The sequence below is a fragment of the Aricia agestis genome, chromosome 13 (assembly GCF_905147365.1).
Source record: "Aricia agestis chromosome 13, ilAriAges1.1, whole genome shotgun sequence".
Taxonomy (NCBI): Eukaryota; Metazoa; Arthropoda; class Insecta; order Lepidoptera; family Lycaenidae; genus Aricia; species Aricia agestis.
In genome coordinates, this window is record NC_056418.1 from 450,654 (window position 1) to 462,391 (window position 11,738).

General features: G+C 38.6%; 1 protein-coding gene across 1 annotated transcript in view; it reads left to right on the forward strand.

Annotated features, from left to right (window-relative positions):
• Positions 1-11,510, forward strand: part of LOC121732884 (GATOR complex protein NPRL2-like) — a 38,522-nt gene extending 27,012 nt beyond the window's left edge. The window contains exons 5-8 of the mRNA XM_042122902.1: positions 8,219-8,362; positions 9,543-9,627; positions 10,070-10,239; positions 10,709-11,510. Coding sequence (XP_041978836.1) covers positions 8,219-8,362; positions 9,543-9,627; positions 10,070-10,239; positions 10,709-10,882 — 573 coding nt within the window. The 3' untranslated portion in view covers positions 10,883-11,510. The remainder of the gene's footprint in view (positions 1-8,218; positions 8,363-9,542; positions 9,628-10,069; positions 10,240-10,708) is intronic.
• Positions 11,511-11,738: the final 228 nt, after the last annotated feature.

The following is an 11,738-nucleotide window of genomic DNA, read 5'->3' on the forward strand; positions in this document are numbered from 1 at the left end:
TTTTGCTACAAACCGACCGAACAGAACAGTTTTTCTAATTATTATTCTGTTTGAAATACCTAATTAAGCGACTGAGTAATTTTATTTATGGCGCTTCACACCACGTTAAATTATTTCTGAGTTATGAGTACTTATATAAAACTTGATAAAAAGAAAACTTACTTTTTACGGACAATATTATAAAGCATACTAGACGTTCCGTTAGGCTTCGCCCGCGTCAATTAGATATTTCACAGACAAATTAGTCTATAAAAATTGGCCTATGACCCTTCACGTGGTCTACTTCTTATCTGTGCCAAATAACGGAAAAATTGCTCCAGTAGTTCGTGACATAAGCCCTTTCAAATAATTTCCTCTGTTTTACCACATTTTCCTCTATTTGTTCGCTACTATGAGTCTTAGCGTGATCAAATATAGCCTATAGCCTTCTTCGATAAATAGGCTATCTAACACTGAAAGATTCTTTCAAATCGGACCAGTAGCTCCTGAGATTAGCGCGTTCAAACAAACAAACTAACAAACTTTTCCGCTTTATAATATTAAATATAGATTTAGTAGTATATAGATAGTGTATCTAGATAGAGTATCTAGATATATAAAAATAGAGTATCTAAAATATTAAAAGTGAGGAACGTATTAAAATGCTAATGTATTAAAATTCTATTTATTGTATGATGAATTATTCTAATCGCGCGTTAGATAATAATGTAAATAAATTGATATCATTATAATTAATGTCAAACACATTTATCACTGCACGTTATCTAGAGTTATACAATATATTATTTAGTAAATTCTGTGGTTATACTAAAATATGTTTAACATCAATAATTATTACCAAAGACAGTGGGACAGAAACTCAATAAATGATTAATGATCGATATAATACTCGTATTATGTTAATGGCCTCATTTTGCGCTGAGCAAACATAATCAACGTAATATGCTGTCATTATGTAATCATGGTAATTTGTTTCCCGCCAAATTCACATGTGCTTTGAAGCGAAATAAGAGTCCCGGAAAAAAGTGGGAATGTAATATCAAAGGTGTACTGGCAGATTGACAGCACAATACCACGATTGTCGTGACTCGTGTTCGTATGATAGCGAAACGCCCAAAGTATGTTTTAGCATCGACATCAACGTAATTTCTCACTGCTGAGAAAATCTGTTCCGAGTTTTAGGATGTGAAAAGTACGTCCATTCAACTTGATTTTTTTATAAAATAAGGGAGCAAACGGGTCACCTGATGGTAAGCAACTACCGTCGTCCATGGATACTCGCAAAATTAGAAGAGCTGCAGGTGTGTTGCCGGCCTTTTAAGAGGGAATACGCTCTCTTCTTGAAGGTTTGGCAGGTCTATACCCAAAAACGTACGTACGTTTGGATTCAGAAGGCCGGCCATGGTATTTCATTATGCTGGGAAGTCTTCTAAACGCCCATTCCTTTAATGTACACCATGACCGATTGGAAAGGCAATAGCGTGTAAATGCTAAATTGCCTGCGGGATAATACAAAGTTCTCAAAAAAAAACACTCCGGAATCCGTATCATGCCCGACTCACCCGTTCCATAGTCAGCAGGGGGTGCTCCTCAGGCAATTGCAGTAGCAGCAAGCCCGTTGGATTTTGTAGGGGCAGGATGCTTGCCTTCTCAAGCACGTGGTCCGCTCCGGAGCGTAGATGAAGTACTCTTGAATTTTGATGCACTTTGGTCGGCCGACCACACAAAAAGTTCACAGCGATTATATTGAAAAAAACCAAAAGGGAAAGAAACTTGAAATTCCAGCTGGATTAAGCCTTTTCAAGGAAAAATTATCAGAACAAAAATTTTCTCGAATGCCGTCAAGCCCGGTCCGCGGCAAAAAGGGCGTCAGCAAACACTTGTCATCTGTCAAGTGTCAAATATATGTCTTCTTCGTCTTCTTCCAACAGTGGTGAATTGCCATATTATGTTAAAGGTTCATCCAACGGTTGATGAACAGAAACTCCCAAACTGAGCTACATCCCAACAGTGGAAATCAAACACAACACAAATCCAGAGTGTAATTTGAGAACTTATTATTTAATTATTAAGGAAATTAAGGAAATATAATATATTAAATTATAACAAAATTAAGTGCACAACCACCGATTTTTTTCGTGATCAAAGCTAGCCTAAACGTACGTCCATTTCCGAGGCCCAGTATCTTCATGCAAAATTTTATCTAAATAAGTTCAGCAATCGAAGTGTGATGAAAAGCTAACACATAGCGGTTAGACAACCTTTCGTATAATTAGAATAGGTACTTATTAGTTTCCATGGATTTAGTAACACAAAATACCACGAAAAAAAAACAAAAAGATTTAAATGAGTAATATGATAACAAAGTGCAAGTTTATTTAGTGTGGAGTGCAGGAGCGTGGTATGAGTGTTTACAAACATTTGACTCGTGTTTTGTGTACTACGTTTGTGTAATACGTAGGGCTGCCAATTGCCTTCGCTGGTCAGGCACGACAAAATTACCGGACATTTGGCCGAAATGTGGTTATTTCCCCGGACACCTCTTAAACAGTATTTACGACAATGTCTTGCAAATTTTTGCTTTTCCAACAAGATTTTTCAAAAATCTGACTAACTCAAGTCCGTGCAAGAAACCGTGTGTATGCTTAGCGAATTTTTATCTTTCGTTTATTGCTGCCTGACTTAAAACTTAAACGTTACATTTCTCTCAACAAGTTTGTTTGTTGTTGGCACTTTTCAAAATTGCCTAGTTGGAAAGGCGTTCGGGGTGCGCCCGGCCGGACGCACCCCGGACGCCCTTCAAACTAGGACAAATCCCGGGAAATCCGGACGGATGGCAGCCCTAAGTCTATACGTAATATTTAATATGCATATTGGCAACTGTATGCCGTACACGTGGAGGCATGTTATAATACAAGCGATATATGATAATATGACGCGAATACGTTAATAGGAATTCGTCTGCAACATAATCACATTACACTCATTTTATGAAGGCGAAAGTATGTTCGTTAAACTTCTTGGCAGAAAAACTGGAGGGGTTTTTCAATCTTTTGCTTTGTTGCGGTTTAGGCTATGGACTACACAGTACGTGACAGTACGTGACAGTACGTGACGGTACACACACCTAACTTTTCAACCTGAAGTACAGCGGGGCTGAAATGGTCGCTTTGGAGAATTATAATATTATGAATCATAATAATATTATGATAATTTTTTTTTAATCGCAAAATGCAAGTCTGCTTGCAATTCATGTCTAGTTGAAAGAAATTAATTTGCTGTATTGATTGAGATTAATTGCTAAATGTGACCATTTTAGCCCCGCTCTTATAGTTCCGTGAAATAAGTAGATAGGTAATTTAAAAGATGCAAATAGTTTTCAACATTGTTGTAAATTCTATGACCATATTTTATCATGTAATATTTTTTTATATAAAATTAATAAGTATAAACACATAATAAATACATTTCATGAACTGTGTATAAAATTGATTATTGTCCAATTAAGTAATTATTAAGATAAACTCATTATATAATCAATTTTATTACATATCAATAAGTGAGTTGTAATCACGTTGTAATTATGTAATTAAGAGGGCGAATAACGCTAGAAAACAAAGTAGTTTTTCTCAATTACTCGATAAATATACAAAATTTAAAAATTCTGACAGTAGGTACGGTCCCTCGGTGGTGAAATTTTTATATTTAATTATCTTTTCAAAGGAATGTACGCTTTTGAAAACGAATTGAAAATTCGTGAAAATTAGATGAATCTTTGTGATATTTTTTATAGAAAAAATATCAAGATATCGTGTTTCTCTAGTCGAGAGTCGAGACCCTTGCAAATATAATGTAGAATGTTCAAAAAATTATCGGCCAAATGCGAGTTAGGCTCGCTCACGAAGGGTTCCGTACCATTATAAAGCAAAAATAGGTAAAAAATGTGTTTTTTGTATGGGAGCCCCCTTAATTGTTATTATTTATTATTAATTATTAAAAAATAAAATATAAATACAACTGAGTATTTTGTGAACATTTCAAGTGCCTATCTTATTGATATATTGATATCGAGCAAGAAATAGCAAAAAAATTAAGTTTATTGGCCCCCCTTATTTAAGTTAAATATTTTAAATTTAATTTGGTTTTATTATTATTTGTTGTTATAGCAGCAACAGAAACAGATATACACAATCAATGAAAATTTCAGGAGTCTAGCAATAGCGCCTAGCGGCTCTTGAGATGCAGCCTGGAGACAGACAGACATCAAAGTCTTTGTAATGGGGTCCCTTTCTTACCCTTTGGGTACGAAACCCTAAAACTTAAACAGATCTTGGCTGATTTCCAACTTCCAAGTATAAAAATGAATTATAAAATATATTGCACTTTTTTTTATTAAAAAGACTACCGCTCGCGCTCGTGACTTGCACTCAGCACACAACATTTGATACATTAATAAACATCTAGACTCTAGAGCAATGTAAACAGCTCTATAAATAATCGTTTATATATGCTTGTTATTTATTAATGAATAAATATATTTTTTATGATTTATTTATAGTTACGTACCTACTTATCTTAAAAGCTGCTTATTATAAGGTTAATGTGTATTTTTGTACTTTTTAGTATTTACGTATATCCGCCTCTCACTTCGTCTAAATAAATTACAAAGAACTATAAATCAATATTTAAGTAAGTACTTAAATCGATATCAGCTGCTCTCCCCATCCCTAGAAGATAAAATAAACGTCAATTTTCCTGGCAAGTGGGAATTAAAAACGTGTTACCTACTCTGCGCAAAATGAAGTGTCCAACAAAATATATTTTCAGTCAGATTAATAAAAGTAAATTATCATGATTTTCTGTTTCAATATACCAGACTAACCATCTTCTCGAATCAGGTTTAAGCTGCCCCCACTTTTAGTATTTGTTGTTATAGCGGCAACATAATATACACAATCTGTTAAAATTTCAACTCTCTAGCTATAACCGTTCTTGAGTGACAGCCTGGAGACATACAGACAGACAGACGGACAGACAATGAAGTCTTAGTAATAGGGTCCCGTTTTTACCCTTTGGGTACGGATCCCTAATAAAAACAATTTATTTTTATTCGTAGATAAGCACAATAGATATTATAATTACTCTGGTATAAGATTTAAAAGCAGTGGCGGGCCAAGACTATAGATGCTGGCGGGAAAGATTCCGAATTATTCCCGTCGAATACTTCGGAAGTATTCCGAAATATTCCGATACTTTGGGAATATTTCAACTGTCAAAAATAACGAGGAAAATTGCGCTTGGAAGTTGTAAACTATTTATCTTTAGTTGTGTATCTAATGCCGGCTCTTGATATAGGCGAACGCGTTGGCCAACGCGTCTGCAGACGCGTTGGCAGTGCGCTTGCAACGGCGTTTGTGAGTAATCCACACATAGGAAGGTCGTTCAGTATGCTTTGGATCGCGCCAATGTGCGGACGGATTCAAAATGGATGTTTAGTCGCTAACAGCTGCAGCTGTTTATTTATTCACAGCTTATAATTACTTTGTAAATGTGGACAAGAAAAAGTTTTTAAAGAGTATTCTGGAAATAAATAAATAAAAGGCGAGAAAACGTAACAAACAAAGAAATAAACTCACTTTTACATAATATTTTATAATATTAAAATAATATAAGTAATTATTTTATTACCTACTTATTATTTATTAAATTATTACATACAAAAATTATTACATATTATAATAATTATCATAATTATAACTCCGGGCAAACTGATCGCGCGGCCTATGTGTGGATGGAGCGCGAAGCTTGCGACAAATGTCCTTTGATCTTTTGCCGACATTTCCGACCCGCGCGGCAAGCTCGCAGATGCGTCGGCCAACGTCTAAATACCTACGGCCAACGCGCGAACGCCCGTTCTACACATTGGGCCAACGCGTCTGCAGACGCGTTGGCCAACGCGTTCGCCTATATCAAGAGCCGGCATAAGAATATGTGATGCCGGTTACTAACATTATTAGCCAAGCGGCGAGAAACGGCTTTTTTGGCTTATTATCATTACTAGCGATAAACAGCGGCTGGTTACTTTTCTTTAATAATACCTAATCATATAAGTTCGTTTATTTTTTACGGTTTTTATTCTGATTTACTTACAATAGGATATACAGGGTGTAACAAAAATAAGTGATAATACTTTAGGGTGTGTATGTGTTCTTTGTAGAGAGTTCACTGTGAAAGTAGCAGCGCTGAGAGACGTACATACCCTAAAGTATTATCACTTATTTTTGTTACACACTGTAGGTATAGGATATAAGTAATAAGTAGGTAAGTAGAGATTAATCTATCCCATTCGCCATTACTAATTTATGATAAAACTAGATGACGCCCGCAACTCCGTTGCGCCAAAATTCGTTTATCGCGCCGGAACCGTACATTTTTCCGGGATAAAAACTATCCTATGTCCTTTCTCGGAACTCAAAGTATTTCCATGTTAATTTTCAGCCAAATCGGTTCAGCGGTTCGAGCGTGAAGAGGTAACAGACAGACAGGCAAACAGACGCACTTTCGCATTTATAATATTAAACCTAGAAGTAGGTATAGATAAACAATTTATATTTTACTTAAGTACGTAATGTGCCACTGAACAAATAATTCACTCAACCACCACAAACCACAAACAAACACGTATATTTCCATTGAATTATTCCGGCGAAATATTCGACGGAAACATTCGATTGCGGGGTACGAATCTTTCCGCGGGGTGAGGGAAAACTTCTCCGGGGAGCATCTCCCTTCCGCACCGCCGTCGCCCGCCCGTCGCAATCGAATGTTTCCGTCGAATATTTCGCCGTGGCAGTCGGCGCGCGCGAAGCGGTGATAGCGGCCGGCGGGCGACGCTCTATGCGCGGCGGCGATCGATGATTGATGCAATATACGATTTTTCAGCATAAATAAAAATTCATATTTTTTTTATTAAATTCATTTTGAATAATTCAAATTTAAAGAAACTTTCCCAGAAGTATTCCGGAATTATTCGGAATTTTTCAGAAGTTTTGCAACTATAGCCAAGACCTATATTGAATGCGGGTAAGATATATTTTGCGAGGCCCCCTGGTGGATGACGCAAGAGGACGGATTTTGTTGAGACAAATATTTTTTAGATACTCAAATTTTCAATTATAAAAAGGTTTTGTAACTTGTATCAAAACTCGTGAATCCTTAAAAATACTCGATCAATCTTAATGTAAGCTACATTAAGATTGATTGAACGAAGGTTAAACATTGACATAAGCCGAACCCCAAATTAGTTTCTATGTACAGAGCGATCCACCTGATCGAGGCTACCCGTTGCTGTTGAATTTGTAGGTACATCGGCAAACAATCGTTCAATGGATTTGCCACCGCCAAAAGCAAAGTGTCCTAAATAAATATGTCAACAGTAGTGTCGGACCGTAGCCTTCGGCTACCTTCGGCAAAGATAGTAAGCCGAAATCTTCGGCTTTAGCCCAATATAACGGTTGAAGCCCCAGGTTCGCTAGGTTGCTAAAAGTTGGTACTACACTACTAATATATATTCTGTGCTAAAAGTAAAAACGAATGTTGATATTTTTTTATTTTATCAATAATTTTACATTCGCGTTAAAGTTTCTTAAATTATCTACATTAAACTTAAATTGTAGCTTGTAACCCATCCAGAATATTATAATCTCTCGAATATTCTTCTTTTTAACGAAGAAGACATTTCACGCAGAAACATAAGGCAGGCAGGCAAGGCAGAAACATAAGTCTTATCCTCGTTTATAAATAAGGCTTAAGGCAGTAAGACTTTTTGAACCTTTTGCATCGGCCGAAGCCTATAAATATAAATTGCTAAGGCTTAGGCCAACAATCGACCAACGGCTGACGGCCCGACTATAGTGAATAGTAAATTAGGCGCGCCCTATTGAAAGCTCGCTGTTTGTCTTAATGATTTGGTCTTGATCGACGAGGACTTTGATTCTCGATTATATTTGTGATATTTCTGACATTATATTATTATGGCCAGTGTTTTTATTAAATCACATCGACGTCAACTATCTGTTAGACCGTTGTATCACTGTTCCTTGTTATATTTAAGAAGACAGTCCGTTAACAGTTATTCTACCTACGGCATAAAGGTTCTGAGGTAAAACAACTGAGCGGAGCAATCCGGCTCGAAGGACCAACGCCGCCATGTTTTCAGCTGTTGCCGCACATAGACGGGTTCAACCACGTGGCCAAGATCGCGGCGCTCACCGACGTGGAGATCAGCCTGGTGCGTGCCTGCGTCCAGAACCTCGTCTACTACGGAGTGGTCACCTTGGTGCCAATCTTCCAGTACTGCGCTGTGAGTATTGATCCTTGTGTGATTGGAATAAAGGTGGTGTCAGAGGTAGATCATCGCCGAACACACGACGGACGCCTCCGTGGTCCAGTGTTTTAGAGCGTGGCTCTTGACTCGGAGGTCGTGGGTTCAATTTCCGCGTTGGAAACATGTTATTTCCAAGTTTGGTTAGGATAATGCAGGCTGATCACCTGATTTTCTGACAAGTGAGATGATCCATGCGCCGGATGGGCATGTAAAAAGTCGGTCCTGCGCCTGATCTCTCGCCAATCGGTCGTGCGTTCCACTGGGTTATGAGAGTAAAGGAATAGAGCTCTTGTGTACCTACTGCGCACGCACCTGGGCACTATAAAATAACTCCTGCGTACCTGGCCAGGTTTCGATGAAACCGGCCATCGTCACCGAGACTGGTGTGGGGAGTTATTACCTCTATATTTTGTCGTTGGAATAAAGGTGGTGTTAGAAGCAGACCAACGCCGAACACGTACCAGTGCAGTGAATTTACCAGTCCATCCATATTATTGATACTAAATATATTAATTTATAATTAATGCAATAGTGTCTATCTGTTAAGTGTTCACGTTTGAGCTTGAGCGATTTTGATGAAACTGGGTAACCGGATTGGATGGTTTTTGCGAGAGACAAATGTATGGTTCCCGCGTGATAACTTGATTGCTGGCAATATCTAGTATTTTCACAATTCACCAAGCAATCATTATATTTTAAAATATAATCTGGTACTGGCCAAATTCGAAATTTATGTATTCATCAGCGTTTCTCGGTACCCAGCATTTGTACAGATTCATTAAATAAAACAAGGAACAATAAAAGAGGTATTCGTATTTGAAGAAATAAAATATACATCGGTAAGTAACTCACAAACATCAATATTAATTTTCATTGGATGGTTTCTTTTGATTGATGTCAATTGTTAACATTTCCTTTGATATTATACTGAAGAAATTTATAATAAAGAATATTTTCTTTGATATTTCAAAGAAAATGGACCGTAACTACGATAAAGGCAACTGGCACGTAGCCAGAATCATCGCTGCCATCTTGTAAATTGTCATTCAAGCATCATTTTGTGGTCGATTTACGAAATAAATTCAGTGGTATTTTGAGTGACAGCTATTTTGCCGTTTATATGCTTTTATTTAAAGACTTGACACATGTTTTACAGATATACAGCGCGACGCCGAAGCTGCGCCAGCTGACGCGGTGCGCCGCCCTGCAGCGCCAGTGCCAGGAGTTCTGCGCCAGATCACGTGAGTCCTTCCTAACTACTAGAATATTTCCGACTACCCTCAACTTTCGATGACATTTTATAGAAAATGCCAGTCGTACACGTTTGGTGTAAGTTTTAATTAAATCTGAACTAAAGACAAGGAAACATCCACCAAAGTCCAAACGTCCCAATCGAGAAGTCTCATCTTCTACGTATCTTTATCTCCAACCAACACAGTTAATCGAAATACGTCTTGTTTCTGCGCCATTTAATGAATAAACCTCATCTTTATCACTAGATATTAGTAGACACTAGACGGTCATGTCCGTCTAGTGTTATCCCAACCTTATACAAGGTGTAACAAACTACTCTCACAGTGAACCCAATACAGGGGACTCATACACATCCTAAAGTATTATCACTCAGTTTTGTTACACCTTGTAGTCTCTCTTTCCCTCTGCTCACACTCTCTCTGTCCGTAGCCCGGCAGCTGCCGAAGGTGTCGGACGTGTTCCGCATGTACGCGGCGATGTCGTACGGCGGCACAGTGCGCGACCTGTGCCGCCGCCTCAAACCGCAGGAGCTCGCCATCAACGAGCGCAAGCTGGTGCTGTTCGGTGTGCTGGAGGGGCTCATCAGGCGGGTGTACAAGGTGAGTGTAGTTGGTGGTGTACAGGGCGGCTCCCGATTTGGCGGCCGTGATAACGACTCCCGAATCACTGTAAACGTGGGTAAAAGTGGTGTTGAGTGGTGGCTATCGAACCGCAGGTCGTGGGTTCAGTTGTACTATAGTTCGGTTAGGTCAAAGCAAGTGGTCACTATCCTTGTGTGTTGCGCACTATAAAAATGACGACTGCGTTGGTGGTAAGTTTAAACTTCTCCTCAAAAAGTATGTAATTTGTTTAACACGTCACAAAAACGTCGTCTTTTTACAGTTCATTCCTCGCCTCGGTTATGGTCTTGGTTATGGTAATATTTGATGACGTTTTGTTGAACGAGTGACATAATTTTTAAGCATTGAGATTGAGTCAAGTGGAGGTAATCTCGAGGAACGACTAGGAATACGATTGTAAATTTTGTGACCTACCTCGACATTCAACTAATCACGCGTCTCATTCCAGTATCCAATAACTCTGCACAATGACAACTCTTCAACGCGGAGCGAGCACAGCACCACCCGGACTTACAACGGCCTGGTCTGCCTGGACGAGCTGTGCTGCTCCGCCGGCGTCTCTGCTGCCCACCTCGAGGACCAGCTCGAGAGAGACAGCGATGTCGTGTTCATTGTCAAGTGACTGTGTAGTGACAGGGTGTATTATGATGATGTGTGGATACGCCTTTATAGTGGCATACGTCTTTATTGTCTGGTCAGTGCGGATACTTCCGTAGGAACGTCTGGTGTGTGCAACGCCTTAGCTACAGCAGAATATTGTGAATACGCCCTTGTGTCTTCAGATGCTTAAATGTAAACAACTCCTTATAATAACGTCCATAGTACCGTTAGACGTATGCATTTGCTTTTAGTGAAGCTAGTCGCCGAAAAGTGTGGACGCGTTGCGTGCGTGTGCGTGCGCGCGCGTTCTTATATTAGCCCCAAACGCCCAGGAGCACACAGGAGTCCTTAATATCTACAGATAAGTCTAGTGTAGACAAGTTTACATAAATGTCGCAAGCGATCAACTGTGTACACGCCCTAAAATGACGTCACACGCCATTTAGTCAGCACTGGCCCTTATCTAGGGTAGATCTCCGTCTCGTGTGGACATAGCTTTTTAAACTGTGCAGCGATTTTGTCAGCTTTATGTCAAGTGAGAATACTAGTATGGTCACGTCCTTATGAAGAATATTTTCGCACAATGTGAACGAGCCTTAATTAATATTGCCTTGTAATATTCCGCCTATAACATGTGGATAATGGATACTCTTCACACACAACACTAATCTACATAATATTATATAAATAAAAAATTTAAGGCTAATGTTAGTCTTGAAATATATGTGGAAGTCTAGGGAAGGTTTGCATTGGGAGGGATGCAAAGTTGACCGACCGGGTCATCTAGTTATAATTAAAATGAATAATTTATGTTTCCAATTAAATAAAGAACCCCAGTTAAATACATATATTTCTGACTGCAAACTTTGTTAAATAAA